This window comes from Odocoileus virginianus, unplaced genomic scaffold (genome assembly GCF_023699985.2).
Source record: "Odocoileus virginianus isolate 20LAN1187 ecotype Illinois unplaced genomic scaffold, Ovbor_1.2 Unplaced_Contig_11, whole genome shotgun sequence".
In the NCBI taxonomy this organism is placed as follows: Eukaryota; Metazoa; Chordata; class Mammalia; order Artiodactyla; family Cervidae; genus Odocoileus; species Odocoileus virginianus.
The window spans coordinates 538,048-556,814 of NW_027224328.1; the positions used below are offsets into that span (position 1 = coordinate 538,048).

An 18,767-nucleotide genomic window follows, 5' to 3' on the forward strand; every position below is an offset into this window, starting at 1 on the left:
GGGAAGCTGGTGAACGACATTTACAGGAGTTTGGATTGTGTCCCAGGCCAGCCGATTCTCTGCTTCCTGGAACCCAGGAAGAGTTGGTTTGGCTCCTGGATATTCAGGTTTTCTCCCAGGAGAGACTATGCTAAGTCAGAGGACAAGTGGAGCCAAAACCTCTTCCATTTCTTCCTTCTTTGGCTTTCCTTCTCTCAGACTGTCCTTCCCTCCCCTCCAAGGCTGTAGACACAGCCTGAAATCAAAGAGCAGCTGATAAAGTCATAGGATTATGAATGTCTTCTGTTTACATCCAACGACCTTTGCCAAATATGGATAGCCTTTATTCTCATCTTTTTACAGATTGAATCAATTCTGAACACTTGCAAGAGCAAAAAATAAAGTGTATCTGCCCTCCCTCTAAGCGTTTCTCGGAGCATTTTGTCTGTGAAACAAGGAGGAGAAGCTTAAAAAAAATTGAGTAGGGTGGGGGCAGGATGTGGTTTCGAAAAGGGGTTGGGGGTGTTGCCTAGGGAGGGGGCCGTGTTTGAGGTCTACACGTCTGAGGAGCTCCAAAGATTGGAGGCGGGTAGGGTGGGGCTGGGGGCTTGTCTGCCGGGCTCCGCCCTCTCCGAAGCTTATATAGGCGCGTGAGCTATAGGCTCGCTGCTGAGAACCTGGAGGAAAACTTGCTGCCGAGAGAGGACATTTTGGAGGTTTTGCCGCCTGGAAGAGGGGTCTCTGGAGTCCCACTCCTAGATCTTTATCGAAGAATTGAAGAGAATTAAATTAGGGCCATGGGGACCACGAAGGTAAGAGCGATGCGGTTACTGGCTGTTTTTGCCGGCTTGGGATGCACTCGGAAAGGCAAGCCGTACCGGCGTTGGCTGAGCTGTTACGCGGAGTCACCTAGCAATCTGGAAGCCTTTCCCATTGCTCTCCCAGCCTGCAGTGCCGCACTTCCACAGTTCTTTTCGGATGTCATGTCCTATAAAGGATTTATCCCAGTTCCATTCACCTTCTTGGGGTGGGAAAAGTCACCTGGAGAAGTTGTGCTTGTATAACACACACACGTGTGTGTGTGTGTGTGTGTGTGTGTGTGTGTTTTCTTTAATACAATTACATGCTTTTGAGGATGTGAAGTTGAGTGTTCAGGGGACCGGGGGCGGTATGGTGGTGTTGATGCTTTAGACCTTGAAAAGACCTGAGGGTGTTTTGGGGGTGCCGGGTCGGTGTCCAGCCATCATCTGTTCTATGAGTTATGGGATTTCCCTGGATTACCTGAAAAGAGAGAATTCCATGCTTGTGAACGCACAGTATATTAATATATTATTGTGTGTTGTGGATGCGGTATTTGTAGGGAGAAAGGCATTTTCACTAAGGTAATTTATCTGAAAATAAAAGATGAGAGAAGGGATGAAAAAGTGGGAAGGCCCTCAAGGAGTATAAATGATGAGAGAAAATAAGAGGTTTCTACTAAAAGGAGTGGATGAAGCAGAAAGCGCTGCTCCTGCGGGCCTCGGGGATACTGAGATGCCGGTGGAGGCAAGGTCAATTTGGGGAACTGTTAACTCCAGGCCTGCCACTGCCTGACTTGAAAGGGAAGGAGTTTAAGATGAGAAAGGGTTCTCGGGGGCGGGGAGCTCTCAGGCATAAAAATTGAGCTCTCTTGGGGTAGAAATTAAGATCACACCTACTAGAATTATCCCCGACAAGGTGAGTGATGACTGGGTTGATTTCAACACAGCCCCCTCACAAAATGTCTCCATTTTGGATTGGAAGTCAGCTTTTTCTCTCCCCCTGGTGGGCGGGTGGGGGATAGCAGTACCTCTTCAAGTGAACGGGAAGAATTTCAGATGGGACCAAGGGTACGGTGGTATGGTGGATGGATCCTGCAGATTCTGTGACCCAGAGTTGCGAGCGGCCTGGTGATGACGACACATCACTAGCACTCGTGCCTTTGTAGAATTTGGGGTGCGGGTGAACCTACACTGGCTCTAGCTGTTCGCAGAATAATCTGTTCTCAGCAATCCTAAGGCTTTTCAGTCTGCCCTCAGGTTTTTCTATCCCTGAGCACAATTCTGTGCTTGCCTGGGGGATTTGCCTGGGGCAGCTGTTAGAATACTTCCAAACGGAGTAACCACACTTCTCCTAACTTGTCCCTTCCCAAATTTTCTTGCCAGAATTTCCCTAGGTATACTCTTCATGCTCATTATATCACCGTATAAGCTCTTCAGTTCTTTTGTGTTCCTTATTCACTACCTAAATGGTTGTTTTCATACTACCAACCGGCTGAGTTCTAGTACATACATCTCTCTTATTTTCTTTAATTTTATCTTCATGGTATTTCTCTTTTTTAAATTATGAAAGTATGATAACACATTTACAGGAGACTTGGAAAATACAGAACAAAGTTACATATAGTTCCACTATATATTACAATTTTTTAAGTAGATAAATTAAGATTTTTAAGTTGGAATTTTCAATGTCAAGCTCAAAAATTAATAGAATGAATATACAGAAAAGTAGTAGAATGTGGTAGACCTGAAAAGCACTATGAACCAATTCAACCTAATTAAGATTTATATAATTTTCAGACAGTAGCAGAATACAAATTCAAGTTCCCAGAGACTATAAACTAGGAGACACTGGAACATATCCAGGGACATAAAACAAGGTGCAAAAATTTCATGATGCATTCTCCTTAATAAGAGCCAGTCATGGATCAAGACTTTTAAGGAATGTTCTTCTCTACCCTTCCCCAGGTCACCGCACCACTGATCTTCGCCATCTCAGTTGCTACCATAGGCTCTTTCCAGTATGGCTACAACACTGGAGTCATTAATGCTCCTGAGGCGGTGAGTGCCAGGCAACAATAGTTTGAGTTTGGAGTGGGGAAAGTATTCCTTTAGGTAGGGTTTCCAGAATTATCATGCTTAGACAGACTTGGTAGCTCACTTGGCTAAGACTGAGATGGGGCATGATATTGGTGGGGATCTAATTGAATCATTGATCAAAGCAACAGGCTCAGGGCAGGCGCTCCCTGCACCCTGGACTGGGCCCGTTCATCCTCTCACCCTCTGGTGACACACTTCCCTTATTGTCCCCTAGAGGTTAGTTGCAAAGTCGGGGTGCAGGGGGGCAGTGTGAGGTCATCCCTGAACAGAAGTACATCAGTACTACTACCTACTGGCATTTTCGGGACAACTAAGTTATTCTTTTCAGATCTGGTAACATGAACTCCAGTGTTACCTGTCTCTTCCATTGCCATCTATTTATTCCCTCAACTCTCTACCTAGAAAGTAACTGGAACACTGTTCTCTTAGGGAGGGGAAGATCCTGAGTGTTTGTCTCTTTTCTCATCCAACTGTAATGATCTTTTCTCCCACCACCCATTTTAATTGGCAGATCATAAAAGACTTTCTTAATTACACTTTGGAAGAGCGGTCAGAAACCCCCCCGTCCAGCGTGCTCCTCACATCCCTGTGGTCCTTGTCCGTGGCCATCTTCTCCGTGGGTGGTATGATCGGTTCCCTCTCCGTCGGACTCTTTGTCAACCGATTTGGCAGGTATTGACCAGAAACTGTGCAAGGAAGGGGGCTATAGTGGTTGCATTGAAGATAAGCATTGAGGCTTAGAGCAGGGAGGTGATGGTGCATTTGAATGGAAAGCATGTCACATTCCCATCAAGGGAAAACCAATCCCACAGACCAGTCTCCATCACCCTCTCCCACCCCCCAGCCACATTCAGGCCTAATGATGAGTCTGGGGTGGAGTGTGACAATTTTAATTTCTAGCAAATTTCTAGCTGATGGATGCTGTTAGTTTGTGGACAACTTTGAGAACAAATGGCCTTAAAGTGCTTGCTAAAATCCTACCCTATAGCTAGGATGTAGAGGAGAAAATCTGCAACAAGTTCTCTAGGTGAGTCTTGTGTAGGAACCATTAATCCTGATTATCCCAATGAGATATATTCTGATACTAGAAAGTGGAAAAGTTAGACCAAAAGATGTATGAGCCTGGAGAATGGTAGAGTGACTAGGAAAGAAAGGGAGAGGTGGACTGTTTTGCAAATTTTCCTGATCTTTGTTTAATCTTCCAGGCGCAATTCAATGCTTATTGTCAACCTGTTGGCCATAGCTGGTGGCTGCCTTATGGGATTCTGCAAAATAGCAGAGTCAGTTGAAATGCTGATCATGGGCCGACTGGTTATCGGCCTCTTCTGTGGACTCTGCACAGGATTCGTGCCCATGTACATTGGAGAGATCTCCCCTACTGCCCTGCGGGGCGCCTTTGGTACTCTCAACCAGCTGGGCATCGTTATCGGAATTCTGGTGGCCCAGGTACTCTAGAACTTATTGAGTGTTCATTCATGGCTCGTTAAATGAATTTACACAGATAAAGTCACCAAAAAAAATGTGTGGCACAGGGTACTATGTTCAATATTCTATGATAAACACAATGGAAAATAATATTTTTTAAAAGTTCTGTATATATATATATATATATATATATATATGTATAACTGAATCACTTTGCTGTGCATCAGTACTTAAATCAACCATGCTTCAATTTTTACAAACAAAAAATGTCTGGCACTTATTCAACTACATATGTTTCAGATATTAATATTATTAGAGCTCATAGATGGCTAAGGAAACATTTAGGGTAGAAAAAGAAAAAGCTATCTTTCCCTGTGATAGAAGGCCAGATGATTTTCTGAACTTTTTTTTTTTTAATCAGTTTGTGGCTTCCCTGATGGCTCAGTGGATAAAGAATCCACCTGCAATGCAGGAGACACAGGAGACAGGGGTTTGATCCCTGGATTGGGAAGATCCCCTGGAGGAGGAAATGACAACCCATTCCAGTATTCTTGCCTGGAGAATTCCATGGATAGAGGAGCCTGGGGGGTTATAGTCCAAAGGGTCACAAAGAGTCAGACATGACTGAGCAACTAAGCATATGGCCTATAAAGTATGGAATTTTTAGTATTGTCTTTGATTTCTAGATCTTTGGTCTAAAAGTCATCTTGGGGACTGAAGATCTCTGGCCTCTGCTCCTGGGCTTCACCATCATACCAGCCATCATCCAGTGCGCTGCCCTTCCATTTTGCCCTGAAAGTCCTAGATTCTTGCTCATTAACAGAAAGGAGGAGGAGAAGGCAAAGGAGAGTGAGTATCCTTCATGCTTTCACTATAGGAGCCTCAGGACTGTGGTTTGTTTTAAGATGAGGGTTTTGGATCTGGTTCTTGTCATCTCCTTTCCCTGCCCTCTAAAACTTGAGCAGAAAATTGTCTGATTACTCTGAAGTCACATGGGGTGAGGGATGAGAAGGCAAGTTAAGGCCAGACACAGGACTCCTCAGAGTGGTGTTTTCCCAGCTGTCTCATGGGTGTAAGGCATTAGCCAGCACCTTATCTATGGCCTCTCCTCTTCCCCAGTCCTCCAGAAACTCTGGGGCACTGAGGACGTGGCTCAGGACATCCAGGAGATGAAGGATGAGAGTGTGCGGATGTCACAGGAGAAGCAAGTCACAGTGCTAGAGCTCTTCCGCTCCCCCAACTACCGGCAACCCATCATTATCTCCATCATGCTCCAGCTCTCCCAGCAGCTCTCTGGAATCAACGCGGTAAGTGTCCATTTGGGGCAGATGTGTCCTACACATTTCCCTGGAATCACCTGACCAGCTTCCCTGGGACTCAGTGGTGAAGAATCACCTGCCAATTCAGGAAAATGAGGGTTCGATCCCTGGGTCAGGAAGATTCCCTGGAGGAGGAAGTGGCAACCCACTCCAGTATTCTTGCCTGGAAAATCCCATGGATAGAGGAGCCTGGTGGGCTACAGTCCATGGCATCACAAAGAGTCGGACATGACTTAGTGACTAAACAACAACACACCCGACCAGAGGCAAATCGCACTGGCCACTGCTCACCTTCTGACATACCCAGAGTCTCTCACAATGTTTGCCTGGTATTGGTTTCTCAGAAAATGCACATTATCCAGGTTGCCTTTGTATTTATCTTCTAAAGTTATGTCTATAATACACGTTTGTGTGGCAAGATGAGAGAATGAAAAATTTCTCACCCTTAGTCTTAGAACTTGTTGTGAACATTTGTCTTCGTCCAGATTTCTTTTAACATTATAGAGTATCACAATTTATCTAATTTTTATTCATCCTCGGTTTTGAACTGCTTTTTTTCTTTTTTGACTGTGCCTCTCAGCTTGCAGGATCTTACTTCTCCAACAGGGGATCAAACCCGTGCCCCCTGCATTGGAAGTGAGGAGTTACCAGGCACCACAGTGAAACTGCAAAGTCCTGGTCACTGGACCACCAGGGAATTCCCAGCCACTCATTTTTTAAATATCCAGTTCTCTTTAACTCTGATCTGTCTTGGATGATGTCATCAATGATAACACAGGCCATGTAATCCAAGCAGATCTGAGAATTGACACACCTTGGGGTTTTTTTCCCAGGACTTTACAACCTGAAATCAGTGCAAAGCCCTAGGGAGCAGTTAGGAGGTATGTGGGTACCCAGACAGAGCTGGTCTTACCATTGTGTATATTTTTTACAACTTAAGACTAGTGACTGTGATTGTTTAACGTGTGGGGCCAAATGGAAGCTAGCATCGGGCAGGTAGCCATGGTATTCTGTGCAAAAGTCTAGTTCCTTCTTTTGGGTCCTGGGTGTGAGCAGAGAAGGTATTCCTACACCTCTGTCCTTTTGCAGATAAAATATTTGGATATATTTGGATATGGAGAACACTCCAGACCTCTCTAAGTACCAATTCATGAGCTGAGGTTTGCCATCATAATATGATCAGTGTGATCAAACCATTTTATGACAAGGCAATTTTGCAAAAAATACATGATAACTTAGTTGGTCCTTAGCCTCCCTCCCTAATGCACCACAAGGAAACTCGTGTTTATGCTTCCCCTGAGGGATTAGAGGCTGTTATATTAGAACCTGGGAGGGAAGATAGTCTGAAAAGTCCTCTTGGGTGGTTCCGATGGATCTCAGTCTCAAATTTCCTCATTTGAAAAAACACTGTAATAAAATGTACACTTAGGACTTTCCAGAACAGTGAGACTGGGACTAGAGGGAGGTGTCCAGGTATAAGACGGTCCTGAGAAGGCCACCTTCTTTAATTCTGCACCCCAGGCACCTGCTTGCCTCCCCCAAGTCTGATCCATGCAGAACAGGATCAGAGAAAGACCACCCTGGGAAAGTTAACAGATGATAGATGAATGTTCTGCAGGCAGGACCCTTCCCCCTTCCCTCCTCCACTTCAGTAAATGGTGGGTGAAAGTCACTTTTCCAGTCTACCTTTGAACAGACGATGTTTTTTAATCTCCCTTAAGGCAGAAGGGTAAGAGGCTGGACAGTGTTTACCCAGCAAAGTAAAACCGGCTTTCGGTAAAATGATGTAAGGGTGAGCGTAACCTGGCTTCAAGGTTCCAGGCAGCATGACTTTATTATAAGAAGTTTGCTTGAGGTGTGTATGTTTGAGTTAGGTTTTTTATATGTGTGCTTTTATATAAGAAAGAGAATTAGCATAATTATTCATCTCTAGTTTTAACTGTTCAAATGTCTTTCCTTACAAGCTTTATGTTATTAAATATTCTTGGAATTTAAAAAAAGCAAGTTTTAATTAGCTCACCCTTGCTTCTCTCCCAGAGCAGCAATTTTTAATGAGGATGACCCTACTTATCCCAGTTTCCAAGAGCATAGCCTGAATCTTATTTTGGAAAATATACATGGTTTCTATCTTAGGCTGTAGGGCTTTGAAGACTTGTTTCTGCAGACAGTCACTCCCAATGTGGACTCGTATGTTGATCAAAAACTCTGATGAAGAACTTTTCCCTGGCAGTCCAGTGGTTAAGATTCAGCACTTCATCACTGGTGTTATTTACTAAAACACTTGCAAAGATCCAGTGCCTGGAATTCCAGCCCACGTTCTAAAAACAAGCAGGCTGAGGTTACCCTTCTTCACTATCAAGTTGATCCATCAATGCCTATCATTGTCTGTGGGGGTGACAGTTGGGGTAAGCGTCTATCAGTAAAGCAGAATTGAAAAACTTAACAGGACTTAAGCTATTCTGTCTAAGTTGCTAAAGCAGACTTGAGGAAGAGACTAAATGGAGGAGGAAGAAAGAGCATAGTTTGGAGGGAAAAAAAATGGAACAAAGTAGCTAGAATTGAAAACAACTAAGAAGAAAATAAATTACAAAAGATCATTTGTTTGCAGAAAAGATAACGTGATTGAACAACAACAACAAATTGCTGGAAGGAACTCCTGAACTTCTTGGACTTTTGAGTTGATTTCTTGAGGGTTCAGTGCAGCTGCTATGCATAACTGTATTTCATAGTTGCACCTTTTGTTCCCTGTTAGGTGTTCTACTACTCGACAGGAATCTTCAAAGATGCAGGTGTCCAGGAGCCGGTCTATGCCACTATCGGCGCAGGTGTGGTCAACACCATCTTCACCGTTGTGTCTGTAAGTCAGATGTTTTGATCATTTTCAAGTAGGGTGGGGAATTCTTGTTACACATATTCAAGTATAGGTGGCGTGTCCTTCCATCTCCCTGCTACCTTTTAGTTAGACCTTTTTTGTTCTAATTCCCTGTGGGGGAAAAGAGCTATTGAGTGATGGGTGAATGAACAGATGGGCAAAGGGAAGCACAGAGGGGACCGTGTAGGATGCTCTTGACTCAGAGTTAGAAGAGAGACAGCATGACTATCGCAGGTACCCTGTTGCTGGTCAGGCAGCTTCCAGTAGTTCGTAGTGTCTTCATGAAAAAGAAAGTGACATTGTTTCACTTTCTAAATCATTTTTTCACTTTTTCGAAATCATTTTTTAGGTGTTCTTGGTGGAAAGGGCTGGGAGGAGGACTCTACACCTGATTGGCCTTGGAGGGATGGCTTTTTGTTCCATCTTCATCACGATTTCTTTGTTACTAAAGGTGAGTACTCTTTGTAAAGGAAAGGGAGGATTGGGGAATGGTGAGGGGGTGGGTCGTCGGGGTCTGGTGATTATACAAGTGAACTTTGGGAGAAGCAATATGCGCAGAATTTTAAGAAAAGTGGATTTTCAGAGATAGATAATTAAATTGCTGTCATCCCTATGACATATAGCTTGTAAAATTCATGGTCTCATTTCATTCTTAAAGAGATATTAAGGTCATTAATCTGGTTTTATGGCTGATGAAATGGTCTCAGAATGTGCAGAATAACACGTGTGATCATACTGCTAAGATTCCAAGACCCAAGGCTGCTAGGACTCCCTTGACAGTCCAGTGGTTAAGAATCTGCCTTCCAAAAAAAAAAGAATCTGCCATCCAGCACAGGGAGTGAGGGTTCAATCCCTGGTCCAGAAACTAAGATCCCACATTCTGCATGGCGCAGCCAAAGCAAAAACAAGAACAACAACAAAGCCCAAGGTTTCTAGGTCCAATAACTCCTTTATATCATGGGATAGAAGGAACTTTTCATTATTCCATCAGGCCTCATCTGTGGCAAGCTGGCGCCTACCTGGTCATGCTGTCTTTAATACTAACTTTCCTCTGTTCCTTTCTTGTAGGATCATTATAGCTGGATGAGCTTTATCTGTATTGGGGCCATCCTGGTCTTCGTGGCCTTCTTTGAAATTGGCCCAGGCCCCATTCCCTGGTTTATTGTGGCTGAACTCTTTGGCCAGGGATCCCGCCCAGCTGCCATGGCAGTGGCTGGTTGCTCCAACTGGACCTCCAACTTTTTGGTTGGACTGCTCTTCCCCTCAGCCGCGGTAAGTAACTTAAAACTCACCCAACCCATGTTGAAACCAGCTAATACATAGTTCTGCTTAGGAACAGAATGGCAATGATAGGCCTTATAGGATTCCAAATCAATATTTAAAATCCATCATTTGGTGTAGCATTAATGGCCTGATCCAAAAGGCTCACTGAGGATAGGATGTTAATGATGAGATAGGTCCTATTGTAAAATGGCCTAGAGTTGATTTGTTAAATAAAGGAACTAGCAGTGGACATCTAGGATGTATTTCCAATTTCTGTGAATCTTTTAGAAACCCAGATTTTAAAAAATAATCAAAAGGACTTTTCTGGTGGCCCTTTGGTTAAGAATTCGCCTGCCAAAGCAGAAGACAGGGGTTCGATCCCTGGTTTGGGAAGACTTCACCTGCCACATGCTTCGCAATAAAAGAAGCCCACACACTGAAACTAAAGAGTAGCTCTCAAAAAGAAAAAAAAGAGTAGCCCTCACTCACAACAACTAGAGAAAGCCTAACCACAGCAGCGAAGACCTGGTGCAGCAAGAAATAAAGAAAGAAAGAAAATAATGATATTAATCAAAAGTCCTAAAAACTCAATAGGTATTTGGAAATGGCTAACTTTAATGACTAGGAAAAGGAATGACACAAAATTGCAGAGAAATCTAGGAAGTTACCAATGAAATCATGAGCAAGTCTCTGAAGAGACCGCACTGCTTTGATGAAGTCTAGACGGGTTATGCCTTCAAGGCTATTGGAAATATGATTGTGAGGGAACTGACTGACTCTTCTGTTCTGTATCTCTTCACCAGTTCTACTTAGGTGCCTACGTTTTCATCGTCTTCACTGCCTTCCTCGTTATCTTCTGGGTCTTCACCTTCTTCAAAGTTCCTGAGACCCGTGGCAGGACTTTTGAGGAAATCACACGAGCCTTTGAAGGGCAGGTGCAGACAGGAACCCGCGGTGAGAAAGGCCCCATCATGGAGATGAACAGCATCCAGCCCACGAAGGACACCAATGCCTAAGACATGCCTCTTACCCACCTCCCTCCCGTCACGAAAAGCAACCTCCCCCTGAGCAAGTGGGGAGACCTCATCAGGTTGTAACCCAGGACAGTTTCTGAATGCTGCTACTCCATTCCTTTCTCATCCACATACTCGATGGGCGCTCGGAGGATCCCAAGGCTGGGGTTAGTCGTTGTCTTCAATGGCTTTTAAAATTTTCATTTCTGGACATTCTCTTCAGCTCAGGAGAGACCAAGTAAACCTACCTTCATTTCAGGAGGGATTGGCCGCTTGGTATGTGACAACTTGGCCAGCTCCTGCTCCCTTAGGTTCTAAAATTGCCTCAAGGCATTCTGGGGAATGGGCTAGAAGGTGCCATTCCTCCAGCCTCAGACTCACCAGGAAGCAGGTACACTTAAGAGTGGAGGGCAGAGAGGGATTCCATAAGAGCTCCTTCTTCACTTCCGTACAGCTCTGCTGAGCAAATTAACTTGAGTTTTATTTATTTTATCTTCTGGTTTTATTGCATAAATATTCATTTTTTTAATATAAAGTAATTTTACCAAATAATGAAAGCATAAGGAAATTGAAGTTAGAGGGAGGTGCTTCAAGAGAGGTTATAGGGTGGAAGATTGGATACCGAAGAGGTTAAGGTGCAATAAGAAGGGAAAGATTTAGGGAGAAAGGTCATGCATGATTGGAGAATGCATGATGTGGTGTGTGAGGTTTGCACATTGCCTCTTAACAATTTCTATCCTTCAGATAAAAACTCTCAACTTTCTCAGAAAAGTCATGTGCCTATATAAAGAAGCTATTGGTTTCCTTTGGAACTTTTTTCTTCGTTTAAGATTATATGTAGTATTACTTGAAATCTAGGATTATTGCTAAGGTGGGCATTGTAGTTAATAGGGGTTTATGGGTTCCAATTTTAGATGGAGTCTAGAGGAGGGATGGTTATTTCTACAAATCCTCTCTCCCCTCACTGGACCAAGCAGCTTCTTTCTCTGTAGTGAACTCACTTAAAAAAAAAAATTCCTATCACCCATCTGGTGGGAGAGCCTCCCAAGTGAGCAACCAAAAATCTTGGTTCTTGGTAGAGGTTCATTATTTCTTCAGTTTGTTGTTTAGAGGATTTTAGATGTTGATTTTTATTTTGCTTTAAGCCATAGCTTTAAAAGAACTTAGAGATGTTTATAGCTAACTTGGAATTTGTAACCTCAGCGCTGGAAGACAATTTTTTTTCCTGAACGATTATTATCCAGTTGACATGTGTTGTTACATGAGGGTCATCTCATGCTTGTTTATGTCTGTAACCATGTGAAGTTACCCTTGTTACCATGTTGCCATAGTGTTATGTCAGGTGCCCCCTGAGGGACTTGAACTTTCTGTAGACCACACGTGACAGTCTGTGTGGATGTGCGACAAGGCCCACACGTGAGCGTGAACGTGTGTGCACCGTCATGAAGCAGTTGCTGGTTATCTTGTTAGGTTCCTAAGGCCCCTATTGGGTATAATGTGTTCAGACTCATGTATATGTAAACAACACTGCCTCTGCTGGGTGGAATCTGCATCAATGGTTTTCTTTGAAACTTCAGAGTTCCATCTCATCTGGCTGCCCTTCCTTTTGCAGAGGACAGAGAGAACTCCCTAAATGTTGAGACAGAGTGGAGGACTCACTCCCCACTCAGACAGCAGGAGAAGACAGGAGAGAGTGTGAGACCAGGACATGATGCCTTCTGGGTGTGCTGGAAGGGCGTCATGGGGGAGAGGGAGGCATTCTTCAGGGGACAATAAGCTTCTAGATCTGGGGTGGCCAGAGGGTTTGCTGAGATGGAGGGATTACATTTGCCACAGCCCATGGCCACCTCCAGGATCATCCAGTATTTTTAGAAGTGGAGACTGGGCTCTTCATCCCTCCTTCACATGTTGCCTGATCTCCCTTTCCCTCTTTGCTGCTTACATATTCCAAGCCCTTCTGTCAAACCCTTGCCTATGACAGTATTTTGGTTCTAAGTTCTCACCATTCCCTCTGGTTGCTGAGGCTTTGACAAAACTCGCAGAGCCTTGGGACAGGACTTTGCTGTGATGGGGGACTGTCGTCCAACTGCGCCTCTGCTCTGACTCCTCAGACCAGTGGGTTGGCATTGGTGCAGCATGGAATTTTTCCCAGTTCTCAGTGACCAGGTTGTGAATAATTTCCAAATGGATTTTTTCTATTATTGTTACTATGGTTCTTTGTTTTGAAATAAAATTCTGAATGTACATATATAACATCACAGGCTTGGTTTTTTGTGTGTGTGCGGTGGGGGACCTTCCTCTGTAGCAACAAATCAGCTTTAAACACCGTGTGGCTGCTCAGTACTTGTTATAACCTAAATAAGTTTCTTATACAAGAGTTTTGTACAAATGAAAATAGCCATACTCCTTTATTATGCACAGATGAAATGGAAAAGCCTTAGTGCATTGCCTTGCATACTTCATAAATTGTGTTGTTTGCTTTCACTGGTGAGAATTTTTCTGATTTTTCTCTTATGCTCTTTTCTATTTCCTTTCTCCTCCAGTCTTTGATCTCTGAAATTCATCCTACATTAGTGTCATGGTATTCATATATATACACATATAATATATGTGTATTATATGTTTTCCCAATGGCTCAGCAGTGAAGACCCTGCCTGCGGTGCAGGAGATGTAACAGACAGTTTCAATTCCTGGGAGGGGAAGATATTCCCTGGAGTAGGAAACAGCAACCCACTCAAGTATTTTGCCTGGAAAATCCCATGGACAGAGGATCCTGGTAGGCTACAGTCCATGGAATCACAGAGTTGGACACAATTGAGCAAGTACATTGTATATATATCACACAGATACATTTATATCACATCTATATATATGTATACACATGTAACACATACATGTTTCTATCACTGTACCAATCAATTACTACCCTGGCTTAACCCCTCCAGGGGCAGGGTCCCTGCTACCTCTCCATTTGATTCACTGTTGCTGGGTTTTGTTTTTTTTTAGTTTTTATTTTACATTCAGCTACAGCTGATTTTGTGAAGATAAATGAAGGACAGGAAAGCATGGCGTGCTGCAGTCCAGGGGTTTGCAAAGTGTTGGACACGACTTAGGGACTAAACAACAAAAACAGCTAATTTACATGTTGTTAGTTTCAGGTGTATAGCAAAGTGATTCAGTTACACATATATCCATTCTTTTTCAGATTCTTTTCCCATATAGGTTACTACAGAATATTGAGTTCCCTGTGTTATACAGTAGATCCTTGTTGATTATTTTATATATGGTAGTGTGTGTATGTTAACCCCAAACTCCTAATTTATCCCTCCCCACCATGTTGTTTACCCTTTGGTTAACCATAGATCTGTCTTTCAAGTCTGTGAGTCTGTTTCTGTTTTGTAAATAAGCTCATTTGTATCTTTTTTCTTCTTGAGGTCATATATATAAGCGGCATATTCATCTTCCTCTGTCTGACTTACTTCACTTAGTATGATCATCTCTAGGTCCATTCTGATTCAACACTTCTTAACTTATGTAAGAAAACACCTCATACCCACGATGGGCACTCAACATTTTTTTTTGTTGTTGTTGTTTTTTTCTTTTTTTGGCGGTGGGAAGGGAAGATTGCAGGGGCCTCGCGAGCACAGCACTCAACATTTTGATGCTTTCCTTCATGTAGTTATGAAACTCCCTTGCCCAGTGTCCATTCATTTACTACAGATATCTGAAAGGCTACTCTCATTTCTACAAGGCCCAAGCAGGAGCTCCATAAAGCCTTCCTTGCTCCCAACATAACCTTATTCTGTGGTTCTCTGTGTGTTAGTGGTAGAATGAAAGGATGGAATACCTGGTTGTCAATGAGTGCATCATATTCTCCAATACTGGTTGCTTTAGCTCCTTTTTTCCACCTTTGCTTCCTTATAATTCATTCTCCACATGACTAGAGTGATCTTTTAAAATCAGATCATGTTGGGACTTCACTGGTGGTCCAGTGGTTAGGCATTCACACCTCCACTGGAGAGGTAGGCATGGGTTTGATCCCAGCTTGGGGAACAAAGAACCCATATGCTGCGTGGTGTGGCCAAAAGATAATTTAAAAAATCAGAACACGTCAAGGGTCAAAATCAGAACAAGGGTTCAAAGCCTTCCAATTCCACTTAAAGCAGTCACGCTTAAAATAGTATCCAGGCTCTTCAGGGGATGGTATCTAGAGGATTTCAGAATGGCCCAGGGTTCGACCTACACAGTTGGCTGTCCTACAACACAACCTCTAACAAAACTAGGCTATCTGGGACTCCTGGTGATAGAATTACAAGAAGGTTGGGGAAGCATCAAAGCCTACAGATGGTAGGGGGCTCATGCTGTGAGATCTGAAGATCTAATGAGGTGATCTGAAATGAAAAAGCATGTCAGCAGGACCTATGATGGGTCCACGGGAGCCAAATGTGTCCTCGACAGGATCAAGCAGGATTTCCTTCTTGAGCAGAAAATCATGAAAGTGTTGAAGTCAAAAGCAAAAGCACAACACTTAAGAGTCAGAAAGCTAAATTTAAAAAAGAGGTTTCTAGGGACTTTCCTAGTGGTCCGGTGGTTAAGACTTGGAGCTTCCAATGTTCTTGGATTCAATCCCTGGTCGAGGAACTAAGATCCCCACATACCATACACCCAAAAAATAAAAATGGAGGTTTTGGGGGTTTTTTTGTGGTGGTGGTGATGTGGAATTCCTTGGTGTCTAGTGGTTTGGATTCCTTCGGTGCTTTCACTGCAGAGACCTGGGTTAGATCCCAGGTTGGGGAACAGATCCCACAAGCCAAGCGGTGCAGCCAAAATAAATAAATGAAATGGAAATGTTTGAGCAGTAAAAAAAAGAAAGAAAGAAAAAAATAGTATCCAGACTCCTTTGCTATGGCCTGTAAACTGGGTGACCCTAAGTCCCAGTTTATTCCTGTTACCCTGGTGCAACTTTTCTATCTGCTTTTATTCATTCTTATAACTATCCCGACACTAAGTTCTGCTTCCCTTACCTAAAAAGTTTGCTTCTTCAGCTTCATTTCTTGTACTCTCTTTGCTCACTGAAGTCTAGCACCACTGGTCTTTCTAGTTCTCCTATACATCAAGTTCATGATCTCTTAGGCTCTTGTCACTTCTCTTGTGCTTGAAATATCCTGCCTCATAATTTTGCAATGCTGAGTCTATTTGTGCATGAGGATTTGGTGACACTCTGCAGAGAATAAGCTCCAAAAAAGCAAGTACCTTGTCTTGTTATGCCAAGCACACTGCTTGACATAGAATTTTTATTAAGTGTATCAAGCTGACTTTTATCAAGACCAAAACTTTTACAACAAAAAACATAAAGAAGGGCTTCCTGGCAGCTCAGTGGTAAAGAACCCAATTGCCAATACAGGAGACACAGGTTCAATCCCCAATCCAGGAAGATCCCACATGCCTTGGAGCAACAAAGCCCATGTGCCACAACTACTGAGCTTGTGTTCTAGAGCCCATGCTCTGCAACAAGAGAAGCCACCTCAATGAGAAGCCTGTGCACTGCAACTAGAGAATAGCCCCCACTTGCTGCAATTAGACAAAAGGCTGTGTAGCAATGAAGACCCAACACAGCCATAAATAAATTGGTTAATTAAAAAAAAAAACATGAAGACTGAAACCACACATTGACTTAAACAGGGAAAGTTGAATTAAAAAAAAAAAAAGAAAAGCTATGATAACAAATGAAAAAAGGATGTAAGAGAACTCAGGATGGTATCCCAGGGCTGAAGGAGTGTATCCCAGGGCTGAAGGAGTGTATCCTAGGGCTGAAGGAGTGTATCCAAGGAAGTTCAAGTTTGGGAGGCCACCTCCCCGAAGCTGAGGTTCAGAGCTCACTGGAAAAGGCACAATCACAATCCACCTGCTAGCAGAGGATTGTGCAGGCCAGCGCTGGTGTGCGTTCCCCAGGCAAGTAGGAGACAAACTCTCCACAGCTGGGGGCCAGATACCTGAGTGTTTAAAGGATGTGAGAGGACTGGGGCCTGGTGAAGACTGATTGCTCAGGGCCGGGGGTGGGGGTTGCTGTGAGATGGCTGAGGGAGCTTGCATCCTGCCTGCATGGCTGGGGCTGGGACACCATTAGATGTTCTGTCATCTACCCTGTTGATCTGTGGTGGTTCAGCGGGTAAAGAACCTGCCTGCCCCCTGCAGGAGATCCAGGAGACCTGGGTTCAATCACTGGGTCAGGAAGATCCCCTGGAGGAAGATATCACAACCCATTGTAGTATTCTTGCCTGGGAGATTCCATGGACAGAGGAGCCTGGCGGGCTACAGTCCATGAGGTCGCAAGAAATCAGACACGACTCAAGTGACAGCATAGGCACTGACGGGCAGAAGCCCTCTTCCCTATATCGCATCCGCCTAGCACCATCTTCTGAAAAAACTTCACTGGCTCAACACGCCAACGAGACAGTTTATAGAGAATTCCGAGCATCACAAGACAGGTTCAAGACAAATTCAAGGATGAATTTGGAGCTGAGGCAGCAGATTGATAACTGGCAGGATTCATGTTAGATGGAGAGCTGAAGCGGTACCTTGATGGACAGAATCGCCTCCTTCCACAGCTCCCAAAGCCACCAGATTCCAGATGCAATTCAGGTTGAAACGTGCTTTTGTGGGGAACTCGGGAGTGGGTGGGGGGACCCAAAAGTGTTTACTGCAGAAGTTTGGCCAAGGTTCAACTGGGTGGTCCCACCTGAGGCTGGGCCAGAAGGCCCTTCCCTAGAGCCGGGCAAATGAGACAGAGAAGCCGAGGGAGCCGCCCTGAGTCCCGCCTCTGAGCCGCGGGATGACGTTCGGGGCGGGGCTGCAGGTAAGGCCTCAGCCCACTCGCTCTGGCTCTACGCTCTGGGTCTTTACCGCGCCGTCCTTTTGGATTCCCAAAGAGCGGCACCAACGACACTAGTAGCATCAGTGTCCGTGATCCCGGGCTACGGTGGCGGCGGCACCGCTGAAACTACGGGTCCCGCCCCGGGTCCCTCTTCCTCCGGCAGTGGCCGCCCTGCTCCCTCAGCTCCCTCCGCTCCAGCCCAAGGAGCTGCCCGGCGCCCGCGTCCGTCGCCTCCCCAGCGCCGCACTCACCCGAGGCAGCGCTGCGCTGGACCAAACCTCGGAGCCTGCAAGGAGACGGGGCTTTTGGCCGCGCGGGATGGGAGGGGTGTGTGTGGGGGGGGGGGGGGGGGTGCCCTCCCGCGAGCCTTCACTGCGCAGGCGCTGGCGGCCTCGGAAACCTGTTGGATTCGCTTCGGTTCAGTTCCGGTCTTTTCTGGCTAAAATCCTAGCCATTCTTGGAAACTAGCAGACGGTCAAATGTCTGTACTTCCCACTTTTCTTATGCCGAAGAAAGCTACCCTTTTTGGATTGTTCAGGGTTTGGTGATTTAATTGATAGACTGAGTCTCCGAAATTGGATCGGTTTCAGAGATTAAATTCAGATATCACTTTTTAAAAATTGAATGAATCTTTAAAACTGGAACTGTGCCCTGTCGGTTAAGTGCTTAAGAACTGGACTAAAGTTAAATACCCAACAAGGTGTAAGGGTGCCAGTTTTTTTTTTTTTTTAAGCACCAAAATATTTTATTGTGAGGAGTTTAATCTTTATCAACCTGAAGTGAGAAAGGGGTCCTGTATTTTAAATCTTCATTTTTATTATGAGATTGAGCCAAGAAGTGGAAGCGACACAAACGTCCAGCAGTGGGTGAATGAATAAACACAATGTAGAGTATGCACCCAAGGGAATATTATACAGGCTGGAAAAGGACAGAAATCCTGCATATCCTTATACATGGAAGAACCTCGAGGCCATGATATTAAGTGAAATAAGCCAGTCACAGAGAGACAAGTACTGTGTAAGTGTACTTGTATGAGGTATCTAAAGCAGTCAAATTCACAGAAGCAAAGTAGAGTGTTGGTTACCAGGAACTGGGGAAGGGGAAATTAGAGTTGTTTCATATTGA

The 18,767-nt window shown here is 44.4% G+C and overlaps 1 protein-coding gene across 1 annotated transcript; it reads left to right on the plus strand.

Annotated features, from left to right (window-relative positions):
- The first annotated feature begins 568 nt into the window (after positions 1 to 568).
- SLC2A3 (solute carrier family 2 member 3) lies at positions 569 to 11,415 on the plus strand. The gene is made up of 10 exons (XM_020898741.2): positions 569 to 791; positions 2,745 to 2,837; positions 3,388 to 3,548; positions 4,082 to 4,322; positions 4,988 to 5,150; positions 5,421 to 5,608; positions 8,373 to 8,477; positions 8,842 to 8,943; positions 9,561 to 9,764; positions 10,559 to 11,415. The coding sequence occupies exons 1-10, from the start codon at positions 777 to 779 to the stop codon at positions 10,769 to 10,771; spliced, it is 1,485 nt and encodes a 494-aa protein (XP_020754400.2). The 5' UTR covers positions 569 to 776; the 3' UTR covers positions 10,772 to 11,415.
- Positions 11,416 to 18,767: the final 7,352 nt, after the last annotated feature.

What these genes read in the sequence shown, in the direction of transcription:
- SLC2A3 (XM_020898741.2), top strand. An exon ending in CGATTTCTTTGTTACTAAAG is followed by an intron (nt 8,944 to 9,560) that starts GTGAGTACTCTT and finishes CCTTTCTTGTAG; the next exon opens with GATCATTATAGCTGGATGAG. An exon ending in TGCTCTTCCCCTCAGCCGCG is followed by an intron (nt 9,765 to 10,558) that starts GTAAGTAACTTA and finishes TCTCTTCACCAG; the next exon opens with TTCTACTTAGGTGCCTACGT.